Below are 18,773 nucleotides of genomic sequence, written 5' to 3'. Positions count from 1 at the left end.
CCAAAGGTCCGAAGCGTGGGGACATGCGATGCAATGTGAAAATGCAATGGTCCGACATGCCCATTATAAATTACACTATCATGTTTTACAACATTTTCACACAAAAAACCACATAACTGGTACCCTGAATGTGCCAAAATGATAATGTACCTACTATACCATACTGTACTGTTTTGTATTGGAGGTGACACTATAGACACAAACAGACAAGGTTTTACTAGTGACGTCAACTTCAATACATTACACATAAATGCACCGCGGGCATCAACCCAACAACACAGTCCGTACATCTCTGACATACTCTTGGAGGAACAAACAGTACTGTTTGTATGAGCAACAGGCCTGAAAAGCTACATTTACCACGTTTGTTTAACTAAAACATAGGTCAATATTTGAGAAAGAAAAGAAAGAAAGAAAGAAAGAAAGAAAGAAAGAAAGAAAGAAAGAAAGAAAGAAAGAAAGAAAGAAAGAAAGAAAGAAAGAAAGAAAGAAAGAAAGAAAGAATAAATATAGCCATGACTGAGGAATAGTCCTACATACAGACAGAGGAGGAATTATTGATGGCTGTGAGCCTGTTACGTCAAAGCCCAAAATGACCAAGAGCCACACACAGGCAGGGTTGGGAAGTAACGGATTACATGTAATCCGTTACTGTAATCAGAGTAAAAAATAAACGTAACTGTAACGTCTTAGAGTACATTTTAAAATGTGTAATCTGGATTACAGTAACGGGGGTGTTGTAACGGGGGTTACATGAGGATTACATTCTCCCCTTCCCCTCATTAATTTTACAAACAAGTTATAAATTATTATAACACCAAACGGAATGGATTGGAGTTGAGCGCAGCGCGCACCTCTCTGACTCACAGTGGAGGCTGCTGCTGGTCAGGGCGGTGTTGCCAATTTGCGAGAGAAATAAGCAACCAGGTCTATGAAAACAAGCCCAAAAGAAGCAACTATAAAAGGCCACACGGGCACTTCAAAGCTATATATATCGTCCATTAAACAATGTGCATATTTATATATGTTGGCTATTTAAAAATAGACGATCTACAAGCTCACAACCGTTCTACCATTATTTACAAGCAACTTCAGAAAAATAAGCCCAATGTGGCTTATAATAATCAGACCAGGCAACACTGCAGAGATACTAGATAGGAGAGCATATATGATATATTAAATAATGGGTAGCGCAGTCTTCTCTTTTAGATCAAATACAATGAGGCTTTTTATTTAAAGAGTAGCCTACGGGGTATAAATATAATTGTATAGGGCTGAGTTATTTGTAGATTTGTAGTCTTTACTGTCTAGTCAATATTTTAAACTCATGCCATGTCTATCTAAATGAGTGTCAGCCAGGAATGTCAAAAATAGTTTTTATTTGCCACTTTGACCACACATGGATGGAGTTGTTGGTTGTCAAAGTTGTTGGTTGTCAAAGTTGTTGGTTGTTGTCAATCAAACAATCAAAATGGTTCTGTAGGTCAAGATGCATTTTTCTTATGATCTGTTATAAGTTGACACAATGACTCTACAGTAATGTAACTGTTCAGAGGTCAAATTCTTAACAATTAAATGACCTTAACCATATTTCAGTTGTCCTTATCTTAATTTCATAGGCTCAACATTCTTGTCTATCAATGGTAAAACTTGTATTATCTAATTAAATTGAGTTTTACTTAAAAGTAATCCAAAAGTAACTGAAAGTAACTTGTAGTTACTTTTTAAATGGAGTAATCAGGATTACGTTACTGACTACATTTTTTAGAAAGTAACTTGTAACTGTAGGGGATTCCTTTTTAAAAGTAACCCTCCCAACCCTGACACAGGGAACACATGCTGTTCCCTAGCTGTTACAACTCACTGCCTATAATGGCAGACACAACACAACACACCATACAAACTAGCATTCAAGTGCATGCAATAGTACAGCTTGCAATTTTAATACCGGTACACCCAACATACAACACAAGCATCAGTGCAGCAGCAGCAGCAGCAAAAAAATGTTCTTCCTACCTTGAGCAGTCTTCTACTTGGGTCCCGGCTGTAACGTTTGGGCTCAGCTGAATCCCACTCCTCCTTGCAGGATGCCGACATCAGGCACATTATCAGGCTGCATGCAGCGAAGAACAAGTGTGGAGATTCATAGCAATTGCTCTTGTACCTCTTCTTGGGTCTGGAGTAGGTTGGGACGAACACCATAAGCCTTGAGTGTCAGAAAGTAAGAAAGAAAGAAAGAAAGAAAGAAAGAAAGAAAGAAAGAAAGAAAGAAAGAAAGAAAGAAAGAAAGAAAGAAGGAAAGAAAGAAGGAAAGAAAGAAAGGTGATTAAGAGTCACATACTGTACATGTATAATGTAGATGGCATATGTCGTGACTGTATCTCGTGTCAACTTCAAGTACATAGACTTCATTTGATGGCCATGGACAAATCGTAACATTGACACATTTATTGTGTTCTGCCCTATGGCTACCTAGCCCCTCTAGCGGGCAAAATACTACTGTACTGCTTTATGGCCACATAAAGGTCCTCTGGGGGTGAGCTTTTACCTAAGTGTTATATACCATTCTGTTTTGTAAATTGTCATTCTGAATCTGGTTTGCAGCAGCAGAATTACTCTCCTCACACAGGACCTTAGGAGTCATGAGACTGTAAGTTTATGTTGTTTAGTTTGGTCTTAAAATGTTTGTACTGTGCCAGCAAAGGGCATCTAACTCTAAGTTTATTTGTTTCAAGAAATTAGAATCAGAACTAGCCGCAATTTGCAATACATCCAATTTGCATTTGCGATCTGCTTGTATTAAACAACGTTAAACTCAAAATTGCAGCTCTAGGCCAAGCTTGAATGATCCTCTTTCAATCTGCCGAGCTTTTGTTTCATAAAAATCCACCATAGACATGTTATGAGCTACTTTCTGTCAAGAAATTCTGTGCAGGTGATTCTTTTTGTGTGTGTTGGAGTTTGGAAGCACTTGTTTTTATTAACGGGTCATGCTGCTGCCTCCTCCATTATGTGCAAATTCGAAACGGGTGGTACGCAGGGCCGTTCACTTTCAGTGACTTTGACGAGTGCTTCCAAACTCCAACACTTCGAACACTCCTGAATGAAGTGTCTAGTGCTGGGAGTCTGGTGCAATGCACAGGTCCTGGCGGTACTCCTGGTGAGAGCAAGAGTGGACCTGGTGAGACTAGTCAACCCACAGAGCCTAGTACCTCCACATGCCAGAATTGTGCCTCCCAGTCCCGGCAGAGTAGTTCCGGAGTGGATCCAACGGATTGTGTGGCCATGGTCTTTCCCTAGTGGGTCTGATCGAGGTATAGCTACTGGGATGTAAGTCGGGACTTGATCACCCCGGCTGGGTCACCCGAGTGAGGGGTATGATGTTCGCGAAACCCTGATGACCTTGGGATACATCACTGAGGATATGTCCCAGTTGCATCCAAGCGATGTATTTTCGTTCGTTCAGAAAAAGAATCACCTGCACAGAATTTCTTGACAGAAAGTAGCTCATAAGATGTCTACGGTGGATTTCTATGAAACAAAAGCTCTGCAGATTGAAAGAGGATAATTCAAGCTTGGCCTAGAGCTGCAATGTTGGTGAGTTTAACGTTGTTTAATACAAGCAGATCGCAAACACAAATTGGATGAATGGGGAGTCAATGGAGGGTATTGCAACTCTAGATTCATCCCATTATAAAAAAATCTAGAGTTGCGTTTGTTTGATTTCCTAAATTTAACTTACCCGTTTATGTTGCCAATTGCAAGAATATACATTGTATAATTTAAGTTTTTGTCATTTGTTTGGTCATGCTGGCTTCAGTGCACATGTTGCTGATCTTACTCTATGGGCCTGCTGGAGAAAGGTACACCTGTAAATCCTACTAATTAGTGTTGAGTTTGTTAATGTGAGAAGATTAAGTGAATTCCAGAACGCGGAAGTAGACATTCTCTCTAAAATATAATCTGCGCCATGTGACGGCATTTTTTTGATTGAGTTATTCTGAATTCGGTAACTTTAAGTACCTATACATCCCGCTGCGAATATCTCCTGTGGCGCGGAAGCCGTTAAGTATTTTTAATCTTTGTTTGACCGATTTGGTCGCTTTATTTCTTCTTGTTTGTTTACCGTTTATTGTACCGCCTCCCGGTGTGCGGTTGGCTTGTGCGGCTACGTCCCTGCCTCTGATCTGCTGTGTCATAGTTATAGCGCCACTAGCTAGCCAGATAGGCGGTACAATGAGGTGTCAATAAACAAGGAAGGAAGAGAAGAATCCAAGCGTCCAAATCGGGCAAACATATATTAAAAATACTTAACGGCTTCCGCGCCACAGGAGATATTCGCAGCGGGATGTATGGGTACTTATACTTTACATATTCAGAAAGCCTCACACTGAAAAATATCGTCACAGAGCGCGGAGAGGCGCTAAACATGTTGTTTATGTTTAAGAATGGGTGGGTACCAGGTGGCATGGTAGTAGTGCAACAGGACCCAATGCTATCTGGGTCGTCAAAATGTCAGAAACTTCAGTAGCATTTGGGTTCTGCTTGGAGGGCTACATTCCCATATGATATGCACACAGCAGCAAACTCCTTCGTGGTCTGTTAATTCCAGTTTGTTTCAATTCTCAAACACACACCCGTTTAACTCACCTGGAGAATAAACACCAATCGATGCAGAATTAAGTCAGTTGTGACTCGGTAGTTCACTTTCAGACAGCACTGCCACTGACTGAGCACTCATCACAACTCTACTGAACTTCCATGACTTGTAATGTTTACATTACGAGTAGTAGTTGTTTATTTCATTACCTCCAAATATTATAGAGCTTGCTGCTTCACTCGGCTTGGTATGGAGAGTTGGAGACTTGTGTTGTGTGTTTACAACGGGTGTGGGGGGAAAGGGGCGGGGCAACCGGATGATTTTAAAGAGCCTGCTTGTTGAGTGTCAGTCTACCAATAACCTGCATTATCAATTAATCTGACAATAACACATTATTTTATGTCTCAATTTGCTCTCCTTTTTCTTTTCTTTTTTAAGAAAGACTATTGTGCCCTTTTGGTCGGATGTTGCAGTTTATTTTGTGGACAGATTACACTCATTCAGCATAATCAAACAATGTTTGTATTTACTATAAGATAACAGTGTCATTCACTTCGCCCTTCACTTAAACTACAGTTCACTTTCCAGCCTTATTGCATCCTTTAACAACCCCTAGAATGTAACAGATGTCCATGAAATTACCTGCTTATAAAATAGATATTTTTGCTTCATGCTGCAGGACTAGATTGTTATTACAAAATGTAATGAACTGTCATCAGAATATTATAACATCAATGATATCAAAGAGCATCATAACTAGTCCCTTGTAAAAATGTATCTAAATTCTAAGACATTACCCCATAGGGGTTTATATGTGTTGGCTACTTACCTTCCAAGAGCACTGCTTTTTAAAGTGTCGATTGTTGAAAGTGTTTGATAGAGAGATTTTTCCTCTTTTTTTTACTGTGTTTTAACTCATACACAGTAGCCTATATATACCAATGTTCTTTATATGGTATAAAATAGGTGTTGTTGTACTCGTATGCATTTGTATGCAACAAATGTTATACAAACGTACTGTTAATATGTTCAACCCAGACTTCAGTCAATTGTATAATAATAGTAGTCATTAACGTTGTTTGGTTTAAGTGGTGTTATGCTAAGTTGTCGTGCCAATGCTTGCCCAGCAGGTGGTATCACATGAGAATAAGGAAACTGACACAAAATGTTTTTGAGTTCCTCATTTCACTATCTGAGGTTCTCAGCTTATACCCATTGACCAACAGTGCAGGTGTGAGACACACATACATACACACACACACACACACACACACACACACACACACACACACACACACACACACACACATGTCACACACACACACACACACACACACACACACACACACACACACACACACACACACACACACACACACACAGGAAGGCCATAATCTGGAAGAGGCACCAAATGTACTGTAAACACACAACTTAAATGAACATACAGTAATGATCATGCTGCCAACACGCTACACGTAGAGATGAGACTAATGCAGGAGGAAGAGAGAGAGAACAAAAGCAGTCTAGGAAGTGAGCAGCAGACAAGGTCAGAGGTTGTGTGTTGGTCGAGAAGGGGAGAGAAAGGTGTTGCAGAGTGTGACAGCGCATTCGGCTCGACAGAAGGGGAACTGACGAGGAAAGGAGGAAGCCACTGACAGACGTATGACAGATGTATGGTTGAGTCGAGCTAGATTTGCCAGAAGACAATCACATTGCAAACATGGGGTGAGTACAGCTGCCGATATGGCCCATATTTTTGTCTTTACTGATACTATAACTTGCCAGGCAGCTACTGAGCCTAGATTCAACCTTCACAAATCAGCCAGAAGACAGGAAAAAGGAGAAACAAGCATCTGTCAATGAGCCCAGCAACTATTCCAGTCTATCAGAGGGGTTGCTGGTAAAACATTACTTCAGGCATAAGAATTAGATTGTTTGTCTGGAATTGAAAATATAACAGGAAAAGGCTTTTGAAAAAGTATGTATCCTCATTGTTGGTATTGCATCCATCTTCATGGATTGTTAAGTATCTGCAACGCTGTGTGGATGCAGTCTTCATCGTGCTTGTCATTGCAGATCATGAAAATACATCTGATATTCATAATCAGTACAATACATAATACATATACACAATAATACACACAGTACATACTCAGTACAATACAGATACACATTTTCAACATAAATACCAAAAGTGGCAGATCTACAAGCTCACAATGTGTTGCAACATGATGCATTGTAGTATAAAGTCAGTGACAATATGTAAGCCTACTGTACGTGTGTGTGTGTGTGTGTGTGTGTGTGTGTGTGTGTGTGTGTGTGTGTGTGTGTGTGTGTGTGTGTGTGTGTGTGTGTGTGTGTGTGTGTGTGTGTGTGTGTGTGTGTGTGTGTGTGTGTGTGTGTATACTCAAGGTAACAATGTGTAGTTTTATCCAGTCAGTATATCTCTACCTGGGACACAGAACCATATTAGGCGGTGTGGTGGTAAAAACACAGGAAGTGGTCAGAGCCTGAGAAACTCTGGGGAGGAAGTGGAGATCTTACAAAGGCTTCGTGTCTAAAAATGTAACCCTTGTCTTGTTGCCAAGACTACAATTCACTTTCACACTGATAGTTTCACAATGTACATTTATTACCATAATTCATGGCACTTTGAGCATAAGCCAATTATCAGCTAGCTTAATAAAAATGCTAAATGACATTGTTGAGTTTCACAGCTGTCTTAGCGTGTTGTACCAGAAATATAAAGTGAAGAAATATAGACAGAGGAATAACACTGCTGAAGTAAATAAATAAACACACCAGGAGGCATCAGCTATGTGTTGCTGGATCAGTACGTCACTCGTCACTGACATTTATTTACACCGGTTTATATACACATAGTAACAAGCACTTCCTGTCTGGTGTACTTCACAATAAGAGTTATCAATAATAAAATATATATATACAATTCAGATCATTATTCCAACAGACATCATATATGACAATCATAACAATGTTGTTGCAATCATAATCTTTATCACAAATACTTGGGTCATTTTCTCCCCCTCTCCTGAAATATAAATGTAGTGTAAATACACTTTTCGGATTTAGCAGCGATGCTAATTTCCATCTGTAGTCCCCAGACAGTTAACACTAAACAATACTGACATACACCTGTAACAAGACATGAGTGGACAGCATACAAATACATAGTACAGTTCAAACACAGTAAAAGGAGAAAAAATAAATTGAGAAGAATACGAATTGATTAAAATCAATTACTAGGGTAGGCCTACTCTAATTGTGGACTGAGAGTCATACGTGATCACATGGCTGGTTGTTTTTCAACTGTTTCATCCGTTTTATCTTTTTTTATCTCCTGTGACAGTGAGTCCAGTATCTGCCAGGTGCGAGCTACAGTCATGCTGTATGATGACACCAACAAGCGTTGGGTACCAGCAGGATCTGAAGGCCCAGCCGCCTTAAGTCGTGTTCAGATATATCACAACCCTGTGGCCAATACTTTCCGGGTGGTGGGCCGCAAAATGCAGGCCGATCAGCAGGTAGGGTCTAACCATGCATAGTTACTACCGGGCAGAAACCTTGTTGAAAACGCTTACTTTTCATGAAATGGGGAAAAAATACCTTATTCCATTGCAGTAGTAGTAGTAGTTATCATTTAGTCACAATTTCTTGTTAATACATTTGACTGGTTAAATATCTATAAAAGCCCAGACATAGACAGACTTAACTACTTTCAGCCTGATGTATGTATTTGTCATTACAGGCAAAGATACACATTTTCAACATAAATACCAAAAGTAGCAGATCTACAAGCTCACAATGTGTTGCGATATGATGCATTGTAATATAAGAAAGGAGGTGGTTAGTGTAACGACCATGCAAAAGCCGTGAAATGGCCGTGAAATGCTTCTCTTGGCGTTCAAACCGGGGTTTGAACCGTACAGCTCGGTGTGTGAAACGTTACAATATTATTTTGTGTAGTTGCGTACATATGAACACAGCTTTCGTAGGTGATCCTACTGTATATCATCAACCAAGCAGCCCTAGTAATTCTCACTGGAGTCAGAACTGCTCTCACTCTCAATTTCGCACCGTAATCTGACTGAAGACTCATCTCGTCAGACGCCCTACCACTTCACTCGGTAACGTGTCATTGTTCGGACCGCTCATTAGTCCGATCCATACTAACCATATCCAAAATCCTAACCGCACTCGGAAGCCACATGGTGAGTCTTAAGGCTCATGCATATAGTCTGGATTTTCGGTGGTTAGGTGACCACCGAACTACAACATGACGTCACGAGTCGCGGTGAAGAGCAAACCACTGCCACCGCTCCAGCCCTTCTCTCTGTTTTTACTCATCACCGCTCAACGTTATTTCAGCTCCGGTGGTCACCTCACCACCGGAGCGGTGGTCACCTCACCACCGAAAATCCAGACTATAAATAGGCCTTTAACCGGCAACGTAGTCGGACTAAAGGCCTATTCATACTCCAGTTTCAGGTGATAAGGTGACCACCAAAAACTACAACATGACATCACAGCACGATGATAAGAAACTCACCGCTCATCCAAACACATCTCTCTGTTTTTGACCTATGTCCAGCTTTGTGTGTTTGTATGTACCAAATTTGAGATGATTCGATTGGCTGAGCATGGAATGTGATGTAGGATGTACTGTACTAAAATGTAATGTACTGTATGACGATAACATCACCCCTCACTTCACACAAGTTCGATTTTTACTAAGGTGGTCAACTTATCACCTACAACTGGAGTATATGAATAGGCCTTAACGGGATGTCAGACTAATAATGTGAAGTCCCCCTTCACAATCCCTGGACCCCTTCTTGCCACCTTCTCTCTCGATTGATGCTAGTAGCAACTGACCATATGGTTACTATATGCAGACATATCTTGGTCACTCATTCTCATGTTTTGTTTCTTTCAGTTTGTTTTTCTTGACCAAAAATTCATTTTAATTAGACAGATACCAGGTTCATTATTTAGTTTCAATGTACAGTTGATGTTTAGAGACATAATTTGTCTCAACAGAAGGAAGCTAGGTTCATAGTTTAACTGGTATATAGCTAGACTTCTACACCAGTGGTTCTTAATGTGGGGACCGGGGACCCCCAGGGGTCCCCAGCAAAATGTTAATAGCATCACAACCATTTTTAACCACTACATCCATTTATACGTCAGCTATGCATAAATAGAAGATCTACAAGCTCACAGAGTCACTTTGTGCCGCAAATTTTGAAAGAAATTGATAAACTTCTCTTCGGAGGGTCCCTGGCAAAACATTTTCAATTACATAATTAATTTGGGGGTCCTTGACATGAAAAGGTTTGAGAACCACTGCTCCACACTGCTCCTTCTGCATGGGATTCTTTAGCCTGGCTAAAATACCCAGCCTGGATAAATTATCGCTCTGGATATGTCTGCTAAATACCTAAAGTGTAAATGGTCTCAGTCTTTACTAATCTCAATAGTGCAGTAAGTGAACTCAAACCACATAGTGTTTCACAAGCTAGTTTTGGGGAAGAAACAACTTTGCATATTTCTTAACTTAGTGTGAACTACTAGATCTACAGTATGAGATAGGTTTCAAAATACCTTGTCGAAAGCAAATCCTTGGTGCAGAGCAGTGGTTCCCAACCTTTTCTTGAACTCCCTATAGCCCCTACAAATGTGTGCATGCATGTACGCACACTAAACGTAAGATTTCCAGACATGTTAAACACATCAGCTCTACGTGTTTTTTTGTGAATTTTTGTAATAATAATAAAAATCTACAAAGTAACTAAGGTTTTCAAATAATCGTAGTGAAGTAAAAGTATAATATTTGCCTCTGAGATCAATGTAGTGGAGCATGCGCATTACCAAGTACATGTGGAAGTTAGTGGTTAAGTAGTCTGATGGCATCATGACTAGCACCATGACGTCTAACTTCCTGCTTTTCAAAGTTTCAAAGTCCTGCTTTTCAAAGTTGAGGTTGTACTGTATTTTCTTGGCTTCCTGTGCTCCTCCTACTACCAACACAGTCCCTGCATTGTGCATGCGTAGATGGTTCATATTTAATTAAAGTGCAGCTGGTAGAAATGCACACCAAAAGTAAATAAAGTGTACTTATCTTAACGTAACACTGGGCTCCGAATTGACCAACATTTGGTCAAATGTAATTTGGTATGTCACATTTGTGATGGGTTGTGAGCTTGTAGATCGGCATAGATTGGTGTCTAGACGACAACCAAGACCATGTACAGAGCCCACTCTGATGGAAATGGTGCCATCTTATAATGAGCATTTAGTGGGGACCACTATATGAAGATAAGGTTGAAAAAGGTGATGTTCCTTTAAAGGTAGGTCAACCGATAAGGGACAACTTCAGATATTTACATAGGATACCATAATATGGTATCCTATGTAAATATCTGAAGTTGTACATATTATGTATGCAACAATATAAAATTCTCTTTTAAAAAATCATTATATGGAATGTGAAACATTCATGACATCATGAGTGGAGGAAGTGTAATTGACTGTGATTGGTATAATATTGGCATGAGTGTAGGCCTATGTTGTTTTCTTTTCTCAATGTTGGGGTGAGGAAGACTTTTAGCTGTACAAACACAGATTTTCAAACTGTATAACATATGTTGTAGTAAAGTATGGCAAAGTATAACATAGGTAGGTCTACTGTTATCCCCTTTTCTTTTCTTAAAAAAAAGAAAAGCCCTTGACCCATCTTTGAAATTGTCTAAGGAATGTCACTTTTGGAGTGACATTGTGAGGTTGTGTTACTTTTCTTCACCAATATTTACACCCTTGCTGGAGGACATTTTTGTTACTTTTGACCAAAAAAGTCTCAGCTCCATCTAGTGGGCTTTTACTCATATTGCAATCAATTCAAACTTCAAACTATTGTGACACAAAAATAGAAATTCACAGCCTCCAGGCTGCAACCTCTCAATTCAACTTGTCTTTTTTTTTCTTGCTGTTTCTTCTTTTTGTGCCAGGTGGTTATCAACTGTGCAATCATTAAAGGGCTGAAGTACAACCAAGCTACTCCAAGCTTCCACCAGTGGCGTGATGCCAGACAGGTGTGGGGGCTGAACTTTGGTAGCACCGACGATGCCACTTTGTTTGCCAACTCTATGACGCATGCATTACAGGTGGTCAGCGGAACAGACTCGGGTAAGTACAGCAAAGTGAGGATTGGACTATACTTACTGATAGGTTTGGATTGGGTATATATAGGGACACTGAACATAAACATGCGCACAGTATTAGGCCTGAAATAATTCATTTTTATTTAATTTTAAGACTTAATCCACCATTCATAATTACAATAAATAATTATTTGCATTGAAAGGGGGGCTTTCATGATTAACAAATGACAAAAGTCCATAAAAAAAAATTGGCACAGAAGCTCTGAGATTGACAAAAAATTTCATTTTTGTCTAATGGGGGTAACTTTCAGGGTACATCGGGGTCAGGGGTGCCTGGCCTGGTGGCATATAGCCAGTTAGTGCAGGTGTTTGGACATATTATTATGTAGAGAATATAATAGCTCACATGGCTTGACAAGTGACAACAGACCCATTCACATCTGCTTTCCACCTAGCAGGACCCACTCCAGAGGAGATTGAACAACAGAGGAGGTATTTATGATATCCTTAACTATTCATCTGACCGCTATTTCCGTTCTAGATTCACTGGCCACATGCAGGTTATAAACACAATTGTCTCACACAGACTAGAGCAAGAGGAACAGGAGCGGGAACGCCTTGAGAAAGAACGACAGGCCGCGGCCGCCAGACAGGCAGCTGCTGCTCCCCCTGCTCCCCCGCCCCCCAGCGCCGGCCCCCCACCACCTCCATGCCCACCTCCGCCCCCTGCCGGGGGACCCCCACCGGCACCTCCACCACCTCCCATGGGAGGCGCGGCCCCACCAGCCCCACCTCCACCCCCGGCCGGAGGGGGTGGAGGTGGAGGCGGAGGGGGTGGGGGGGGAGGAGGAGGGCTTGGTGGAGCCGGAGGTCTGGCATCGGCTTTGGCCGGGGCTAAACTCCGCAAAGTGGCCAAGGTATGCCAGGGTTTCCAAAAATGTTATTCTACATCAGTGGTTTTCAACCCGAGAGTCCGAGACCCCCCCAAAATAATTGGATTTGAACTGGGGAAAAGCACTTAAGATAAATATTGTGAAAACAGCAGATCTACAAGCTTACACCGCTTCATCGCAAGGCGTTGTGAACTTGTGAGCTCGGTTATTTTCAAAATCTTTCTTATATTATTTGACAATTTGGGGGTCCCGATCCACAGGTTGAGAACCACTGTTCCACAATACATGACCAGCCGTTGAAACGTAATAGCTTCATACAATGTCTCTGTGTGCTTAGAATGAGGATGGAACGCCAGCCCCAGCAGCTTCCTCTTCAGGTTCACCTGGAGGAAGAGGAGGTGGAGGAGGTGGAGGAGGTGGAGGAGGAATGATGGGAGAGATGAGTGCCATCCTTGCCAGACGGTAACTTAACCACTTAAGCCCTATTATATACCCTTAGAAATAGTTGGTGATCTTGCCTAGGGTGCCATGCAGGTTGGCCTGAAAGGAACATTGTGAACGCAATTAAATTTAAAATGTGACGCTTTGCACCAGGTGCAAGATAGGGCTCAATGTACTACTAAATATTGTGAGGGTGCATTGGAATTGTTTAAAAGATGAGCAATCAATGTTTGATCAGTAGATATCTAGGGTTTTATGTGTACCTGTGCACTGGAGCTAAGTCCTAGTGTGTCTGAATGCTTGTGTTGCGTCTCTCTGTGAAATAGAAAGAAGGTTTCAGATCCAGTTGCAAAGAAGGCGGAACCCAACAATGTAAGTCTCCTATCAGTCACTTTCTGTTGATGCTCAAATCCATACAAATTGCCTGATGATGTTATAGTATTGCAGGTACTGTAGGTACTGTAGTAAAAAAATAAATCAAAATAACAATCTGCCCATACTAAACAATGGGCAGGACAATTCAAGTCTCCACAGCAGCATATTTGTAATTTTACATTTCCTCTTATCTACAGGATATTTCTGAAACCAACAAACCCAAGGAAAAGTGTTCCACCATAAATGTGTAAGATTCAATTCCTTTAGTTCATGCTGTACAGTATGCAAATGCAGCCGAACAATCAGCTGCAGATAATTTTTTTTTTTTTTGATGTAAATGTTTATTCAGTATAGAATACAAAAGTAGTGCTAAATACAGTCTACAAAAGCAAAATCAATGTGTAAACTGGTTAAATGCAAACGTTTCATACAGTACTATGATATACACCCAACACTGACTGTAAAGACTGGGCAGGGGCCCTTTCCAGAGTCCAGGCAGAGGCCTTTTGTGGCAGTTCTGGACAACCGTGGGTCTAACCAACTCGACACCGGGCACTGCACTCCCGATGGGGGTGTGGAACGCGTGTGTCGAATTTGAAGTCGGCGGGACAAACGGTTCTCGAGTTATGCGGATTACAGACGTACACACACGTACAGAGATGTTGTGGATTTATAGATATTTCAGCTACGTATACCGGTATATTACAATAAACCATGCCCATGGAAATATGGAACATGGAATTGTTCAAAACCACTGGCTGAGTGTCGTGCAAACATTAGCCAGTTTACAAGTGTATTGCATTGTGAGCTTGTAGATCTGTTACTTTATTTACTTATTTATTTTCTACTTTTAAAATGATTGCCCAAAATAGGGAAGCCAGAGTGAAAGTGGTTAATTTCGTTTTTTGCATGTTTTGAAACAGACCCAGGACCTCGTCAATGAAGCAAGTCAACCACAGTCCTGGCTCCTCATCTACCTCGAATTCCACTTCTTCACTATGGTATAAAGTTAAACTCCCTATCTTGTCACAAGCATAGGGCCTTCTGCTCTGTGGCAGCCTGTGGCTACACAATAAAAATGATCAGTGTCTATTTTTGAACCACTCCAAGGAACAGCAATGTCCGTGTTCACCTACCTACAGTATGTGTTCGCCTATGTGACGTTAACCCGCCTATGTGACGTTAACCCACCTATGTGACTATGAGTTGTGTTCAAATGAAATGTAACCGTATACATTTGTATGCTCACATAGTTACAAATGGATACATTAACAAACATTGAGGTTTTTTACTGTATAATGCATGAAGTCAACCAGAATGGTTTAATAACATCACTGCACTAATTGAGTGCTTGCCGATGTGTTGCTGTTGGTGAACATGTTTCGTGTCCTTAACAGGCCGTCCTTGTCAATAGGAATTTGCTCTAAAGGACTAGTGTATGGTCAGCCATCTACTTCTTTGACAGTACATTGAGTTCAATATTAGTGGACTCTGAGCTACTGCCCTATTGCGGTCTGTTGCCGAAAACGGCACAATGCCCACTGCTGTATCACTTTTTAGCCAACAACTCTCCTTGAAATTCAGTATTTTTAACACTCAAGATGTTCTTGACTTGGCTCCCCTGCACAGTACAGCTTGTGCTATGTAGAGGAGGTACAGAATGCTCTTCTGTTCACTGTTGTGTTGTTTAGCTGAGTGATCTGCTTAAGTATTGCTCAAATTCAATATTCCACACAGGAATAAAGTTGCACTCCAATTTAAAAGGATTAGAAGACATCACCTATTTCTCACACATGACATGTATTATAACCAACATTTTTTCTGGGCCGTGACAGGCAGCCCCAAAAATAAACTGGTGGTGAAAATGAGGTTACTTAGTTATAGCCTATGTGACATATTTTAAATTGGAATGCCACTTTTCATTCCTTTGTGAACCAGCGGTTTTCAGAGTTCAGGGCCTACTTGGGTGGGCAGAGTGCATTTTCAGAGCATGTTAATTCCGACTTGGATCAAGCAGTAGCCTATACTATTCATCTGTATCACAATGACAATTCATCATTTTCAATGAACAATTACATTTTTTATATATACGTATTTTCTTTTAATATTAATGTTATAGCCTATTATCAATACAATCTTTTTTTACCAATTATTTGGAGGCCAATTGCAATATCCTCATGGCCCACCAGTGGGCCCCGGCCCACAGATTGAGAATAGCTGGGTTAGACTTTAAAGCAGTTAGACTTTTTCCACTTAAATAGCTGTCTATCAATGATTATTGTGTAATGTGTCAGCTCCTCTGTATCTCTCTATCTCTCAGGAAGAAGCCCATGAACACAAACAAGGCCCAGTCCTCTGATGGTGACCGAGCTGACATGGAACAATTCAAACAGGTTGGCTAACCGCTTCTGCACAGGGCACTTCACAGCTCCCATTACTCTGATATCTGTTAACAATTCACACACTGCAACAAGCTTTATCAGATCAAACCAACCCAAAAGGCATAGGTTTGCTGTGTTTTTCCATGCTGTATAGGCGACTAGCTTATCTGTCTAATGACGTGTGTTTTTTGAAGGACATCCTTGAAGAAGTGAAAAAGGAGCTTCAAAAAGTGAAAGATGAAATCATCACAGGTGAGTTCCAAGGCGGACTATAACACATTTAAAGGCATTATTATTAGCTTTCGAATACCACATAAAGCAGTTATTACTGTTTTCTTTCTGGACATCGGGAATCAGAGTGGTCTATAATGACTGGGACTGAAACATTTAAAAGACCTTTTCTCTGTTTCGTCTATCTGGGGGAAAAACACATCATAACAACCATTAATTGTCATTAACATGACTAAAAGTATTATGTATTAAGTTATTCATTTAGTTTCCTCAGTGTCGTATTAAGGACTTTGTGTGTTATCATGTAAAAATGATTTTGTGTGTTATCATGTAAAAATTAAGCAGCCCAACTAAATTACGTCCTATGCATGTTATTCCTCACTGTCTTCCAGCATTTATTCAAGAACTGCAAAAGAGAGTGGTTGAATGATCTACTTGCACATACCATCCAGCAGACAGAGAGTGGTTGAATGATCTACTTGCACATACCATCCAGCAGACAAATACATGGCAACATTCAAGATTCCACAATTAAAGACCCAAAAATGGATATAATTAAAATATATATTTCTTCTTCTTCTTCTTCTTATTATTATTTACCTCTAGTAACTTTTACTGTTGCTAACTGCATATTGATTTGATTGGCTAATGTATGATGATAAGAGCATCCCTCACTTCACATGTGTGATTTTATCCTTTATTTAATCAGAAGAGTCCCATTGTGATTGAAATCACTTGTAGAAGGGAACCCTAGCTGGCCAAGAAAGAAAACAAGCAGGGTTTACCACATAAAAGATGTATATGCAAAGCCAAAAACATAAATTACACATTAATACTTGCTTAATGAGTATTGCGTACACTTACATATTATTAGGCCTACACCTTAGTACAAACTCAAGTAAAACAGCTGCATATAATGCACGGGTGAGGGACGGTAGTAGCAGTTGATTGTTTTAAAATTGTGTTTTTCTTTTTTTCTTTTCTTTCTTTTTTACCTCATACTACTACTAAATTGTGAAAATAGCTGAGATCTACAAGTGACATTGTGAGCTTGTAGATGTGCTATTTTCACTCTTCACATGGGAGCTAGCTACAGTATGCTTTTGTACAACTGCTGTACCTCGAAACAGGGCATCATGCAGCCCCCTCGTGATATTTTCTTCATAATTCCTTCATAAAAAACAATACAGTCACAAAAGGTAGTATGCCACTGGATATCAAAATCGAAAGGTCTTTCCTGACTGCAAATATGGGTGAATAGCACCAATGCCCACTCCCATATTCAATATGGGTGAATAGCACCAATGCCACTCCCATATTCAATATGGGTGAATAGCACCAATGCCACTCCCAGCACATAATATTGCCTAATTTATGCTCCATTGTATGCCAGCCTTTTCTTTTTGGCTGTTCCCTTCAGGGGTCACCACAGCGAATCATCTGTCTCCATCTCATCCTGTCCTCTGCCTCCTCTTCACTCACACCAACTAACTTCATGTCCTCTTTCACTACATCCATAAATCGTCTCAGTTCCAACCTCAGCATCCTATACCGATATACTCACTTCACTATCCCTCCCCATGAATGTTGTATTATCCTAAGTACTGGACCCTCGTCTGGTTCTTACAGACCGGTCTTGTGTGTGTAGGCTGGGTGGCGTGTGACGACCCGGTTGAATCATTCCTTGGTCTGGCGGCGGATAGACGGACGGGCCCGGGAGAACAATAACATGACACCAGACAGTATCACGCTAAGACATTATTACATACATACAGAACATATATAGCTTTTGGATCCTCATGTCCTAATGACGTCACTAACTAGACATAACAATCTAGCTGCCTGCAGCACGCTGACCTTGCTGTCAATGTCTCCACTCCAGGAGCTAACTATAAAGTATGTTACAGTTCAGGCAGTACACAATACATATCTAGTACATTTCAAGTACATTGTATATTCACGTACAAGTACATTGTACAAGTACACAGCATAGGCACTCAGATCATATCATACTACAACAATGAACATGTCCAATTTCCAAACCATCTCAGTCTGGCCTCTCTGGCTTTATCTCCAAAACATCTAACACACGCTGTCCCTCGGATGTATTCATTCCTGATCCTATCCATCTTTGTTACTCATTTAATCTCTGCTACCGCCCGGTTGGCTTCCTGTCTTTTACACTCAAAACAAGCGCACAATGTGCTGTATCCATGACACCTGTGTCCGACAATGTCATATGATGAGACAATGGTGGAAATAACTAAGTAGGCCTACATGCACTCAAGTACTGTACTTAAGTAGGCTACTTTATTGGAGTAATAAATGTAAATCAGTAAGTCCATGTCTAAAAGAGATTGTGTCCCAATACTGTCATTGTGTAAAGAAAAGAAAGGAAACACTTTTGTTGTTTGTTTAACTTAGTAACCTGTGCAATTTGCAAGAAGTGTCCCCTTGGCCGCACAGGTCTCCACCAGGCCAGGTCAGGTTGTGGCCTCCTGGTGGTGCTATAATAGGCCAATGTGAAAAGCGTGCCATTTCTTCATATGCCTTTGATGGCAATTGGATGATTTTGTTCCAAAAATGTGTTTTGCAAACTCCACCTGTTGGTGGCACTATAACAGGCCAATGTGAAAAGGTGGGATATTTTCCTCAGCCTAGAAAGTGCGTG

At 40.6% G+C, this 18,773-nt stretch overlaps 1 protein-coding gene across 1 annotated transcript; it reads left to right on the top strand.

The window, feature by feature from the left end:
- Positions 1–6,245: 6,245 nt before the first annotated feature.
- On the top strand, positions 6,246–16,678 carry LOC310856850 (uncharacterized protein). The gene is made up of 13 exons (XM_083762355.1): positions 6,246–6,325; positions 7,971–8,145; positions 11,629–11,806; positions 12,240–12,273; positions 12,368–12,698; positions 13,012–13,136; positions 13,442–13,487; positions 13,688–13,737; positions 14,414–14,491; positions 15,811–15,883; positions 16,066–16,123; positions 16,495–16,564; positions 16,602–16,678. Exons 1-12 carry the CDS (start codon positions 6,321–6,323, stop codon positions 16,530–16,532), a joined length of 1,191 nt encoding a protein of 396 aa, XP_083618481.1. The 5' UTR covers positions 6,246–6,320; the 3' UTR covers positions 16,533–16,564; positions 16,602–16,678.
- Positions 16,679–18,773: the final 2,095 nt, after the last annotated feature.

This window comes from Protomyctophum parallelum (assembly GCF_964188405.1).
Source record: "Protomyctophum parallelum genome assembly, chromosome: 1".
In the NCBI taxonomy this organism is placed as follows: Eukaryota; Metazoa; Chordata; class Actinopteri; order Myctophiformes; family Myctophidae; genus Protomyctophum; species Protomyctophum parallelum.
Note: the sequence above shows the minus strand (reverse complement) of the source record. Positions and strands in the feature narration are given on the sequence as shown.

Excerpts from the sequence above, each read along its gene's own strand:
- LOC310856850 (XM_083762355.1), top strand. Across the intron at positions 11,807-12,239 it reads GGTCAGCGGAACAGACTCGG|GACCCACTCCAGAGGAGATT; the intron begins GTAAGTACAGCA and ends TCCACCTAGCAG. Across the intron at positions 12,699-13,011 it reads AACTCCGCAAAGTGGCCAAG|AATGAGGATGGAACGCCAGC; the intron begins GTATGCCAGGGT and ends CTGTGTGCTTAG.